Source organism: Hyperoodon ampullatus, assembly GCF_949752795.1.
Source record: "Hyperoodon ampullatus genome assembly, chromosome: X".
Lineage (NCBI taxonomy): Eukaryota > Metazoa > Chordata > Mammalia > Artiodactyla > Ziphiidae > Hyperoodon > Hyperoodon ampullatus.
Genome location: NC_136913.1, coordinates 78,686,178 through 78,701,077, shown reverse-complemented (window position 1 = coordinate 78,701,077; position 14,900 = coordinate 78,686,178). Strand labels below are relative to the sequence as shown.

The 14,900-nt window shown below is 31.9% G+C and overlaps 1 protein-coding gene across 3 annotated transcripts in view; it reads right to left on the bottom strand.

The window, feature by feature from the left end:
* Positions 1 to 14,600, bottom strand: part of PCDH11X (protocadherin 11 X-linked) — a gene marked incomplete at both ends in the record, with an annotated part of 695,461 nt that extends 680,861 nt beyond the window's left edge. For all 3 annotated transcript variants that reach the window (XM_079727504.1, XM_079727507.1, XM_079727505.1), the window contains one exon: positions 14,558 to 14,600. In XM_079727504.1, the coding sequence (XP_079583630.1) occupies positions 14,558 to 14,600 (43 nt within the window). The remainder of the gene's footprint in view (positions 1 to 14,557) is intronic.
* Positions 14,601 to 14,900: the final 300 nt, after the last annotated feature.

Below are 14,900 nucleotides of genomic sequence, written 5' to 3'. Positions count from 1 at the left end.
TAATATTATGCATTTTTACATCAAGATGAAAGGTAAATTAAGCAAGATACCTTGAGTAATTATGAGACCCATAATATTTATAAATGTGTTCACCATTGATAAGATATATAAAAGACAATATTATAACAAGATAGTTAAAAATAATAAAAATAATTTAAAACATTTAATTCAATAGTTAAGGAAAAGTAAAGGGATATGTGTTACTAATAACAAAAATATAATCATTTACTCTTTGTTACAATGTGGTTTTCAAATGCAATTCTTCTAAGTGTCACGAATGTTTTATACAATATTCTGTGTGTTCAGCTCTGGGCTTCAAATTGTAAATATCGATCTAGGTTAGGATGTTTGGATTAAAAAGAAAACTCCTTTCAGATAGGAGAGGGTTCAATATGGCAAATGCCTAAACATGGCAAGAACAATGATGTGAAAGAGGATTAAAGTTGTCTTTCTTTGGATGAGAGGAACAAGAATAGGTATAAAATTACAGGGAGGCAACTTTCAGATCAACTTAAACAACTGCCTATTAAAGCATTCTGGAAAAAAATGGTTTTCAGGAGAGATTGAATTCCATATATTTGGAGGTACTGATACAGAAGCTGTAATCACTAGTTTAGATCTACATATTTATGATTTGTTAGACAATATTCAAACATTCAATGAGATAACTGGAGTGCAAGACATCCCAACTCTGAGAGTTTGTTTATAGATTGCATAAAGTAGTCCATGTGAAAATGGGTTTTCACATCTACAGACTGACACAAGAATTACCCAACTACATGAAACAGCTTGACTAGGGTTTAAAAATAAGAAAGGCATTTTAAAAGACTTTATCAAGTTAAAACAGAGAGTCAAAAAACAAACACCATCTCTGGCTGCTTTCCACCTCCTTGCTTATTATTTTTCATTCACTGAAATCTGCCACTTTATTTCAGTTCTGTAGTTCTTCTGAAAAAATTCAACAAGGAATTTTTATTTCTTTATAAATTGCAAATTTGTCTTCAGTTTCCTTTATTAATTCTCAATTCCTATTCTCAATTTGATTTGGGGGAAACAGTCTCAATTTGGTATATTAAATATCTTTAATATCTAGTATCATGAAACATTTTAATATGCTTTTGGATGTTATTTGTAGGTAATATGTTATATAAACACAAAGTGAAATTTGTGTTACACTGCTCTAAACCCTATCAGATATTATATTTTTATAATTAAGTAGGGATTAATGCAGCTCTCAATTCATTCTGAAGTTTTAAAGAATTAGCTGAGAGATGGTCATTTAAAAATCCATTAAGGAAAACTATTAATGCACATAGGTATCTAATTAAGGAAGTTCTCAATTTTTATTGGTAATTGATAACCAATTAAAATTTACAAAACTTTTAGTCATAGTTCTAAAAACAGGAGGATTCGTGAAATGATATAAATAACTTGCTATGGATATTATGATCTGATTATGCCAGACAATGTATTACATTAAATAATTTTAGGAAATATGCATATTGACAGGCCTGAAGAAACAAAAGTGGGGAAAAAGAAATCTTCCTATTTGCAATCAGTAACAGAACAAAAGCATGTGTTGCAACAATAGAGATAGCTTGGGTCACAGATAGAACCAAGAAATGAGCTAAATAGACTTGAAGCATCTCATTTTATAAATTCTTATCACAGAATTTAAAAAATATATATTATGAGTCCAACCACTTTCCTATGTTGAGCAGTTGGCATCATTTATAAAAAAAAATTAAGTATAATAGTGAGTAATGTTGATGCTGAAGACATTTTCTGTCCTAGTAAACAACACAAAAAGACTATTGCCTGTGGTATTTTTAGCATCATTTGCTCAATGGTGAGCATTGGGATTACCTAATATAGCAACCTTTTCAAGACTCATTCTCTTGTGAATTATTGGCCTTATACTCCTCTATGAATGTGAGAATAAAAATACCTCATTTTTACTTACAATGAGTTAATATGCATACATATATGTGTGTCCTATTGTGAATCTAGAACATCTAAAAAAAACTGAGTGTCTATGTGTGTGACTTTATAAATACCATGCAAACATAAGCAAAAATAAAAATGGAGCACTTACAATTAGAATTAAAACTACCACTCTATTCTTATCTTACCCTTAGGTATTACACGTTATTACAACTGGCAGAATAATACTACAGACCATTTTTTAAAACATTGTGTACATGTTGCAATATCTCTACACAAGAGGAGGGATTAAGAAAGTGACCTAATTCTAAGCAGTCCCCCCTCCCAATCCATTCTAAATGTGTTCTACTCTACTTTAAAAATAACATCAAATAAAACATTTTAAAATATGTTTCATCACTTGAAATTCTTTCAGAGGTTTTGAAAACCAGGAAAAAAACTGGGAAAAAGGACAATTCAATTTCTAAAACTTAGGCAAATATACATATTGCAAACCTAGAAGGACTATGTACTGTCTAGTTAGTAATTAGTTTCATGAAAGGATAGTCACGTATTCAACAAATATTTATTAAGCAATTTGTGTATGCCAGGCACTGTTGTAGGCACTGAGAATAAATCAGTGAACAAAAACAGGCAAAAACTTCTGCCCTCACAGAGTTTATAATTGATAACAAAAATATTCCAGAATATATTTAATTCAGTGTTCAACAAATTTATAACAAAGTCAACTCTGCCTCTATCAGGATGTAAACGTGCATGATAAAATAACCTCAATCTCCAGATTCTGATTCCAACCCTTGCAGTTACCACTTGAAAATGTAGTGTTATGTTTAAAATTTAAAAAAAACGTTTTCTTTTAAAATGCTGAGTTTAGTTATTTGAATGACCAATATAGAAATTAGGATATAAAGAGTCACTGCTTAGTCTTATGGAAACATGATGAATTTAACTCAAATATGCAGGGAAAGTATTCCTATGGACATATCTTACTTAGCTCTACTTTTCTCTATCCCATGAACGAACTATAAGATAACTTTAAATTTCTTTATCATTCTCCCACATCCCACTGCTACTATAGTCTATGGTTAGTTTGGAAATTGATAAGAAATGTACAATGAAAGAAGATGCAGAGAATTAAAATTTTCTACAAGTTTCAGTAGTGCCAGTGTTATTTAAGTGATGTTTTTACACGCAATATATAGTGATTGGGTAGGGAACAGTCATAGTTAGAAAGACAGAATCATGACAGTCAGAGGAAACAAAAGCAGAAACAAAATAAGCAACTCTGAAATTTTAAGATATGAAAAGCAAAAATGCAAGTTTGTTTTATAGTCTCTGAGCAATTTAGTTCTAAAAAGGTAAGTAGAAAGGGGGACTAAGTCTCTACTATATGAAGTTCTAGAGATTTCAAACCATAAAAGTGATATTCAAATGGTTTGTCAGAAAAATTCCAATGCATAATTTCCCTGACATACTTGTTACATTTTCCTTCATTGTAGTGCTGTGTTTAACTTGTAATATACTTAAGGTAATTCTGCATGAATGAGTGGCTTACATGCTACAGTAACAAACTGTTAAAAATAGTACAAATTTAGGTATTATATGAAAATAAAAAATACCTGTATGTTGCCCATGATCCTAAATCCACTTGGCTCTCATCATTCTAATTACTGTAATGTCTTGTGAAGTCAAAAATACACAATTAAACAACCATAATGTATTATATAGTTACTTCTACATTCTTGTTCTCATGCACAGTCAAAGCTTCTTTCAAGACTGGGAAAACAATAATGTAGTTCTTCAGGTTGACAGGAAGGAATCTAGGACATTGCACCTGGAGAAAGACAAACTGGAGCAACTGATAACCTCAATCTTTTCCAAGGGATTGACCACAAGTAGAGTGGGGTAAGTGCACTGGCTGTCCTGTTTGACATGACTATTTCCTATGTATTCTGAAAGTTGAAATGCCGAAATGAAAGATTTAGTAGGGTACTTTGATTCTATTAAACTGATATTTTTATTAAATTTTATTCCACAAAGGACTCATTTATCGTATTTTTTTGTACCAGTCTAATTTTCACATTTGGATCTAATCTTCTCCAAGAATTCAATTCCATCAATGTTCCTTCCTTCTCTAAAATGTTTGTTTTATTGATTCATTCTAACACTCACAACGGGTAGTGCAGTGTTCTCTAACAGGGCTTCAAATCTGTTAATAATCAATGCTCAAATATCACTTATAAGATAATTTGTGAAGGGTGCTCTTCTATATTATTTTTTCTGGATTTTTGATATGATTTAGGGAGCATTTTAAAAATAGCTTTACAGATTAATCAAGCAAGAGACATATTCAATTTGGCAAAAATATAATGGTCGTTCATCATCATATATTCTTTTATCACCTTGGGGTGAATTTAATCATGATTATTTCAATATCTACTAATTACTTTAATATGTTTGGTCTATAAGTGATATATTATCATAACAAATAGTTCTTAGATTCATTGAGGTTAAAAGGATGATCTCCATTTGGTGTAGCATTTTAATTCCTCTAAGTAATTTCAAATCAGTTATTTCATTTAATCTTTAGAACAACTAAATGGCTTATATGATTATCGTAGGCATTAATTCATATATTAAATGTTATATCAAATAGGCGGTAATTTCACACTCTATAGATTCCTTAGATGACCAGATTTTAAGATCATGTTTTTTTTTTTTTATTTGTTTTTGTTTTTGTTTTTTTTTTTTTATTTGTTTTTGTTTTTGTTTTTTTTTTGCAGTACCCGGGCCTCTCACTGCTGTGGCCTCTCTCGTTGTGGAGCACAGGCTGCGGACGCGCAGGCTCAGCAGCCATGGCTCACGGGCCTAGCCACTCTGCAGCATGTGGGATCTTCCCGAACCGGGGCACGAACCCGTGTCCCCTGCATCGGCAGGCGGACTCTCAACCACTGCGCCACCAGGGAAGCCCAAGATCATGTTTTAAGCAGGTAAGTAAATGGGATAAATTTCTGACTTCACTGAGAATTGATTGAATAGTCCATTCTGATTTTTAGATATGTAAGGATAAGTGAATACTTTTATTAATTCCTATTCTCAGGAATTAATTAATCCCTATTCTCAGGAATTAATAAAACAGTGTAGGTCTAATCAGAAGAAAAGTGATGACTTGGTATATTTTTTATTTGTGTCAGTTGCTAATTTATCAAAATCATGATGTAATAAATTCAACAGTTAAAAACAAATGAGATGTACCACCAGAATCTTGGAAGGTGCTGAAAACAAGATCCCAGCTGATAGTCTGAAAAATGAATCAAAGTAAGATATTAATCATCGGAAAATGAATGGTATCTACCAACCTATTGTTCCAAGGAACAAGGAGATGACTTTTATCCTTAATAGCTGCATTCATTCACCCAGGGAGACAAAGAAGCTTTTCCAGGTAAGATGACTTCGGGATGACATAAATCCTCAATCAATGGCTACACATCATAGACCACCAAGCACAAATGACACAGCAACCTCTTAAAAACCAATCTTGCTACTTTGTTAATCAACTGCCTAATAACAAGTGCCTCAGCCTAAAGATTCAGCAAAAATCCTTTCTCCTTTTAATTCTTATCCTTTTACACATATTTTAATATCCTTTCTGTGATTTTCATTTTCTGTCACCACAAAACTGAAACTGGATGGCAAGTTAAAAATGACAATATAAATGAATCAATGGGTAGAAAAAATATTTGAACCATAAATGGGACATACACAGGCCACATTTTGATACATTTAATTTGGGGCAGAACAATAATTACACAGAATTCTGGCTTTAAAAACTGAATTAGCATTTATGAATTAAACACTACTTCTTGTCAGTTCTTAATTTGTACAGTAAATTCATATTCTGGGGTCAGCCCCATTTTCATGAAGGAATTGTTTCTATAACAAATACAATTCAGATGCATTTACAAATAGCTCACACAAAGACAAATTTTAAATGCTAGTATTTCTACTATTTTTACTTTCTCTTCCTTCTAAGTTAACAGATAAAGAAATGTCCTGTTGATTTAGCAATATCCCTCAAACCTGTAGTGAGTTATTATTTCAACTTTGTCTTACCTCATTTTGATTCCAAATATAAATATAATACTAATCATTCAAACTTCAATTTGGGCATTCAAAAACACCTGGCTAAATTTGAGGAATTCTAATTTTAGAGAAGGTCTGTTTGGTCCTGTTTCAATATTATTAGTATATTTGAAAGTATACAAAATGGTCAGTTATAAACTGGATGCTTTTATGTGTAAAATCCTACATAATACCTGAAGGTTTAGCTCTTTTAGGTATAAAATTCATCTTCCATAAAAATATTCTTTAAATTGAAATAATTGTATAGATCTGTAATATTTTATAGTGTCATCCTCTATTCTGATTGCAAGTGAATCATTTCAAATATATAACAAAATTTATTAGTAGGCCTTCATATTTACTTTAACAGTGTATGGGCACTGTGCAAGACACATAAGTGTTAAGTTATAACATAAGTTAAGAAATGTTTATTGGGTCTTTGGGTTTCTGATTTTTTTGTTTTGAACTTTTTTTTTTTCAAGATCATATTACTACAAGGACTGCCAAAGATTCTAAGACACAATAGGAATAATATAAAACAACTTGGAGTATTCATTATACTATGAATTCTGTTTTATTTAAAAAAAAACTACATTTTTTTCTAAGAGTATTTAGAAGATGTTGGGGGTAGGAGTTAATTAATTAATTAATTGATTTTTGCTGTGTTTCTGTGCGAGGGCTTTCTCTAGTTGTGGCAAGTGGGGGCCACTCTTCATTGCGGTGAGCGGGCCTCTCACTATCGCGGCCTCTGTTGTTGCGGAGCACAGGATCCAGATGTGCAGGCTCAGTAGTTGTGGCTCAGGGGCTTAGTTGCTCTGCGGCATGTGGGATCCTCCCAGACCAGGGCTCGAACACGTGTCCCCTGCATTAGCAGGTAGAATCTCAACCACTGCGCCACCAGGGAAGCCCATCTAAGAGTATATTTTAAGCACAATCTTCTCCTGCAGGTATTTTCATTACAAATTAAATTGTTCTTAGGCAAGCAGTTTTCCCAACTAGAAGTACATAAAATATTTAAATTAATTAACAAATCCTATACCTTTTCAATGTGTAGGTTGTTGTTATTTAAAATTGTTTTTTTTATCATACTTCCTACTTTGAAGTACCACAAATCTCACTTAGGTTCATAAGAGAATTAAAAGTGATTCTTTTCATCATTAGATTTCATTCACTATACTCCATGCTTTCCCACCGTAAGTAAAGAGTCTTCCTTCTACACAGTAATAGGCTAGCATGTTGGAAGAAAAATTTTATGCTACCTTTTTATAACTCAAGCAGTACATTAACCTCAAAGTGACTTTAAGTAACTGTCAAATGGGAAATCAAGAATGTACAAGTTCCATTTCCACAGAGTTGGATACAGTTTTTTCTTTGGACTAGCAAATGCCAGCCAAATTCTAATTGTGGAATATTCATGAGATATTTCATTTTTATGTTTAAAATAATCATCTTCATGTTCCACTGTGGGTATATGTCCTTGTGTGTATGTGTGTTCAATGAAAATTGGCAATTGAGATGCCATTACATTAGACAATAGTTGAAATCGAAGTGGAGCGGTCAGAATTGCTCTCATATTAAGGCAGTCTCGATATGCAGTACTTTCACCGTGTCACACACTAATGCTAAGGAGACCAAATAGATATTTTTATTTAGGCATTTGCAGTCGTTACTTTTTAAATTTAGCTCTTTCCCTGCTTATGAAGAACATAACTAACTTTATTTATGAAGGTTTGCAAAAAAAATTATCTTCTGAAAAATAGATTTCACATCGGTTTTGAAAATGTTTGCCAAAGAAAGAAAATAAAGATATCATTCTTCCTATTAGTTATCAGAGGCTCAAATTATTTGTGTTGCTTTACCTCCCCCAAAATATTCTTGGTTTTTAGAATTACAACTTACATTGTGATGATTTCAACTTGAAATAGAGTATGAAATAGGTGTCTTATTTTAGATAAATCACAATTTCTGTATAGATAATAAATGTATAATAGTGTCCTCACATTTTCTTCTTATTCCAAGAATATTTGAAATACTGAAAAATATTTTTTTTCCTTTGCAAAGGTATTCAACACCTTAATGTAGATGATAGAATGAGCTATCACAACCAGAACTATATCACAACCAGTGAGTGCTATAACTGGCACTCACTCTATGAAATTGTGATCAAATGCTGTATTAATTCTTCCTATAAACTAACAACCCTGGAAAATGAAGGCCAGTGGTATTCACGATAAAAATTGCTTTGCATCAGGACTTGATATTATAGATGGCGCAAGAATAAAAATTTAGAAGCAAAGGTGATTATACCCTGAAAAAAGAAAAAAGAAGTATCTTTTACACTCTATAGTCACCCTGGTCATATGTATTCAATATATTATAGGTACTTATTTATAGTATGCATGCATTTCTGATATTATAAAGCAAGATAAACCTATATAGTTGTCTATTAAGATATTTGCACTATACCCTTCAGTTTCCTGTCTGAAGTTCTTGAAGAATTAATGATTTCTATCATGCATTATATTCTTCATATTATCCCTATAAGGATTATGATGGTGGTGAATCAGGAGAACATGGTGAGTACCCCACACTTCTATTGACCATAAACACTATACTAAAAACTATCAAGTGGGTAGTTGTATTGGTATATTACCTCTTCATCATTTTAGTGTCTCAGATACAGTACATTTATTTATATAGTATTTCTCATAGGTTTTATGGGGATCATATAATGTTTTATGAAAATAATTGTAAGATACTATTTGTTTATAAAACTGCACATTTTTTCTCTTGGAGGATCTCAAGCAGTTTGATTTCTAATTTAAAATGAGAGGAAATTTGATTGTTTCTCCTTGAATTAACAAGTTACCAATCTCTTAAAAATATTCACTACCTAATAGTTTCAAGATTTAATGTCATAAAATAGCATTCATCACTAAATGATTCAACAATAAATTTTACTGCATCATCTCATTTTATCCATTTTTTTGTCCCCTGCCTAAGAATCAGATACCCCAGCTATCATTTCACTTTCCTTGGATGCACGCATAACTCAAGATTATTTTCCTCTTGCTCTAGATTACCACTGTCCAGTAGAACTGTTTGCCTGGTAGAAATGTTTGATAACCTGCATTGTCCAATACTGTAGCCCTTAGCCACATTTGCCTATTTGCCTTGAACACTTGAAATGTGCCTAGTGCAACTAAATGACTGAATTTTTAAATTTAATTTATAGTTATAATAGAAGCATGTAATGTAAACCCCTATTGGCTGTTATGTTTCCTCATATTTCTATTTCTGTGCAAACTTAACCCTTGACCTCCAAGTTCTCCACGGTGCTGTATACAGTCTTAATAAATGCTGCTCATTTTTAATTTTTATGTGTGTGTATATATATATATATATACACATATTAATAAAGAAATATAATTTAATAAATAAAAGACTGAGAGTTTAAAAACTTAGACAAAGTGATTTAAACCACTAGTAAAAGCCATTAACCCCTGAAATGGAAATGGAATCCTTCAGTTTCTCTGTGCAATATCCAGTCTTGCTCCTAGTCTGTTTTTTCTCTAATATTCTTATTTCTTAGGAGTCAGCTATTCCTATTTTTAATTTTATTGTGTTTAACTTTTATTTGGAAAAAACTGGACAAATAGAGGCAACGTATGGAGGAAGATCTAGCATTCTAATTTCATTTAAATATATATATATATATAAGTTTTGGAATTTATTACATTATACATAAAACAGTAAATGAACATAGGAATTTTTTTTTGTGCATAAGGTATTGTTTTCTTACATTTTCCACATCCGCTATATAACGTTGCTTTAATTGTTTCACTTACTTATACTTATTTCCTTCCCATATGTCAATAAATTAACATGTCAATGTCAAAATATGCCCTCTTTAAAAGGGCATGATTTTACCCAATATTACTTTCGAAGAAGCAGTTGAGTCTACAGACTAAAGCTAGAAAAAAATTAGGACTTTTATTTCTGCATTGTGTGTCATGTTCATGAAAAAGTATAAAATCAATTTTTCATAGTCATTATCAAGTGTATGAAAAAATAATTCATTGATAGCTAATTCCACCATGCTCACAAAAAGAAGCCATATTGTAGAAGCATTGTTAAAATATACTTTTGGTTTGATCTTCTTGTTTTAAAAATAAACGAAGATTTATCTATAAGCAGAACGAACCAAAAGCCTACACATAAATCCATTCTTGCTACTGCCTTAATGACCAATATTGATGATTTCAGACAAATCATTCATTCAGGGATTCATATACATTGTAGCAAGACCATTCATTTAAAACTATTATTAAATATATTTGGCATAGAAATTGAGACAAGCATTCATTTTCCTACTTAAAAATCAAAGTCATAGAATGTTATTATATCCAAATATAGATTGCCTTGGCACAATGAAATTTAAAAAAAAAAGACATTTTATTTAAGATTTTGTAGCATGAGCTATGGAGATGGATCGCCTGGTTTTGAATCCATGACCCATTACTTATTAGTTGTGTAACATTATGCAAGTTTTTAAAAATTATCTGTCTCATTAAAAAATAGATATAATAATAGCATCTACCTCATAGTGTTACTGTGAAGACTAAATGAATTAACATATGTAAAGTACTTAGAGTAGTTCCTGGAACTCAAAAGTGTTGTATGAGTTTGCAATCATTGTTGTTGTTACTATTAAACTAAAGAAAATAAACAAATGTGTTTGTATGTCCTGCATTCACAAAGGCAAATAAATAAGTTTAATCCAGTGGGAGAAAAAAATTGGGCCTGAATTCTAGTGTTAACTTTGCCTTTAAGTAGTTATGACTTCGGACAAGTCACTTAATCATTCTGTGCCTCACTTTCTTCATTATGGTGAGTAGGGTTGGAGTTCATCTCTCAGATCCTTTCTTGTTCTAGCATTTTATGATTGAAATAAGCTTTCATCATAAATCTGTAGTCATTTGCATAATGGATCTCAGTTATGTGCAATGCTACAGCTTTAAAAGTTTTTATAACACAATTCCAAATATCTTATTGTCATCAACTACATATTTCATATAATTTTATTTGACTTAAAAGCATGTTTACAAGATTTAAAGACTGTATGCCTTGTTTTCAGTAGGTAGTGATTTTATGGTTGTTTCTAGCTTGACAACAAATAATTTTTCATATATTGGGTTGTCCAAATAGCTCCTTCGGGTTTTTCCCAAGATGTTACAAAAAACCCAAATGAATTTTTTGACCAAACTAATAATTTAGAATGTGAACCTTGTTTTAAAAGAGTATTTTAATGATTATTTTCCACTTTCAAAGGTTTTTGGTAATAAAATTCCCCTCAAAATTTTGTTTCTTGATAACATTTTCAAAAAGGATATATTCTAATGACATTTATCTTTAGATATTATTATGATTAGTTTTCAAATTAGTCAAGTTTTCAGGTTGACCAGTTCATCCCTTTGATGAAATATAAAATATATACTGACACATTGTATGATTTTAATTGATATTTGCTTTTTTAAAGAACAAATATAAGTTAGAGAAAGCAGGGGTTTATTTTCATTGGATAATTGTAATACATCTTGAATCCCTGTAATACAGTACTGTGTTGAAAATATTGAAGCAAACACATCTCACAAAATCAAGTCATTTTTTTTGAAACAGTACTTGCAACTAAAATATGCCATCATGATTTCATATTGAAAATGATAAAAATTCAACTTCTGAAAGTTGATAACTTTAAAATTAAAAAGATAATTAAAACCTGTTATAGCTGACAACCACAACATTGCACCTTCAAAAATTTCCACTAATTGCAGCTGTTAATTTTCAAGAGGAACTGTTAAAGTGAGTGAGATTTGACATAAGGACAGCTTTTCCACCGCTTTTTTTATTCAGAAAAAATGTTTTTTAAAACAGAACATTTCCAAATATATTATCTATCCAACTAGCACTTTTTTATGGACTACTTTTACTTTTTTTGATGTTGGAAAATAAATATTAATTATTTCATAAAACATTATATACTACAATCAAAACAAAACAACAAAAACTGAAAACCAAAAAACTACATGTGTTATATATTAAAATCTACAGAATCTAAACTCTGAGGCCTAGCATTCAAGGGTCCTTAATTAGTTGCTTCCAACATATGTCTTTCTCATTAATTTAAAATCCATGACCTCCACACTTCAGTCAAGCCAACACGCACTCTAAACACAGAATTTTCCACATCTCTGGTCATCCAAGTTCCTCATCTGCTCTAGGGCATTTCACACAACTCATTTCCTCTAAGAAACTTTCACAGATTAACATCACGTGGGGAATATCTGAATAAGCATAAGAGTAAGGATAAAGTTAAATGTAAGTACTTAAGGGACTTGTAGTTAAAATATGGGAATTATGGAGAAGGCAGTCAACAAAGTCATGGAGCCATCAGTTTTGTTTTTCTAACTTTAATTTGGAAAAAAAAATCTCATTAATAGTTACTATGTGTCATGTGCATTTGAATAGCACATTCCCTTACTCATCTATTCTTTCTCTTTCAGAACATTGTTTTGAACTGAATGTCTTGTTTAAAGAATTTTTTATCTTAGTTTAATTTGGTTTTGCTATCTTAATGGTAAACTACCACTAAGAAAATGGGGACTGTGCCTCCTAATTTTTTTTTTTTTATATATATAATTCTGCTCTATTATCTCAAGTCCTATTGAAAGCAAACTTGGTACAAATACTAGGTCTTTGAAACATGTGTGCATGTTAAGGGACAATAAAGAATAGGATTGAATCAGCCTGTCAATGATTAAACTACAAACGGTCTTACTCATGACAGTTTGTAACCTCAAGATATTTGTAAATGTAGTACTAATGTGATGAGTTATGTTCCAACTACCTGTAAGGGCCTTGAACAATTTGGGAAGAACTGTGAGGCACTAGGGAAACAAGGAGTAGCAGAGGGTATGGAAGAAGCTGTGGAGTAAACTTGAAAAGAGTGGGGGTACTAAGGAGAGGCAAGGAATGATTTTGAGTATCAGGATGGACTAGGAGAATGAGAAGTATTCACGGAATCTAAGCAGGGCAAAGAAAGATGCAAACTAACTGGGGGAAGCTGAAGGTGGGGAACCTAAAAAGTGTGTAGAGAGTAGGAAGTTAATTATAGAAACTCAAAAGCACAATGAGGAATTTGGCGAAACTGTAATGAACTGAGCATGACTTCCATGAATGGGAGAATTGAAGGACTGGAAAGAACAGGGAAGGTGTGGGGAGATTTGATGGATCTGGGAGGTCTTAGGTACCATTGAGAGTGGATTTGAGTACCTGAAGGGGATGGTGGATATAGATAGAGGGATAAAAGAGATAATGTAAGGGAACAATGAAAATAATGACATAACAAGTAAAAGAACGTTGTTTAAAATTTTTTCATCCTTAAGATTAAATTACTGGAGAAATTTTTCATTGGCTAGCACTTTTAAGATATTTCTTATTTCAGGAATGCCGGGGGTGGGGGTGGGTGAGGGGTGGCACATATTTCACTTTCTTCTTCTGCCACATAGAAGAGAAAAATTGAGAATGGGAATTTGTGACAAAGAACTTAAATATATTATTTTAAAATATAAAATATATTGTACTGCTTTATCACAGTACTATTTAGTACTGTGAAGTTGAGGGGCTGCACTGGAGGACATATTAATGACTAAGTCTATAAACTTAAATGTTTTTTGAAAAAATTAAAACCTCCCATGACACTCTGAACATTATTTCAAATTTTATTTGATTAAACAGAATCTTAAAAACTTTTAATCACTTAAATGAAGGTTGGGGGGATAGACCACTAGCTTATTTAATCAAATCATCATCCTATCAGTACAAGAAATTCCATATATTTATTTATTAGAAAAATATCTTGTTTGATAGTTTAGTATATATTTATTGAGTACCTTCGATGTACCAGGCATTAGAAATGCAAGAATGAGGAAGAACAGTCCCTCTCCCTAGGGCCTGTCCCTCTACCACCACAAAAGAGGTATTTGTTCCAAAAATAGGTTTTTCTGTAATTTATCAGTACATGGATATCTAATGGTCCTAATGATATTGCTGCATGATCCAAAGCGGCCTTTAAGTCTTCATAGGTTACCATCAGTCCGATAGTGTATTTTTTTCTCATAATTGATTCTTTAGAAATTTACAATACATTGATGACATGTGTTGTCATCCAAGTCAATAGAAACACTTACTGTAATTTTGGGGATTTTTCTTGTATTACATCTCTCCCCACATGATATTAATCAGTATACTGGAAGATAAGCTTCCCTTTCCCCTCATCCACTCTCACTGTTAACATTTTAAGTTGGACACAAATCTTTTAAGGAAAAGAAAGATTCAAACACTAAAAATGGGAGTTCAGATAAAATCTGTACTCCCGAAAAGACCCAAAAGAAGTGTGATTTATATGATGTTTAACATATATAAAACTCACCTTGAAATATCTGAATTAAAACCCACTTTCCTACAGTCCTCATAGTGCTCTGCAATCAGCTGTGGGGTAGAGGATAAAAAGAGGGAGGGGAAGAAAAAGATCTTTTCCTCCAGTACAATGTAATTGGTTGAAACTTAAAACAGATGCACTAAAAGATTGGGCTTCAATAACCTTATACTACACTAGGTGGGAGGTTCCACAGCAGGACCTCCAAGGTCCCTTTAATTTCAGGGATGCAATGACTCTGTGTTCCCTGATGGATAAAGTGCTGTTAGCAGCAAATCATTCAGGACTCTGAAATGCATGCACAAAATATCCTAGGAATTCAAAATGAGGCAAAGAC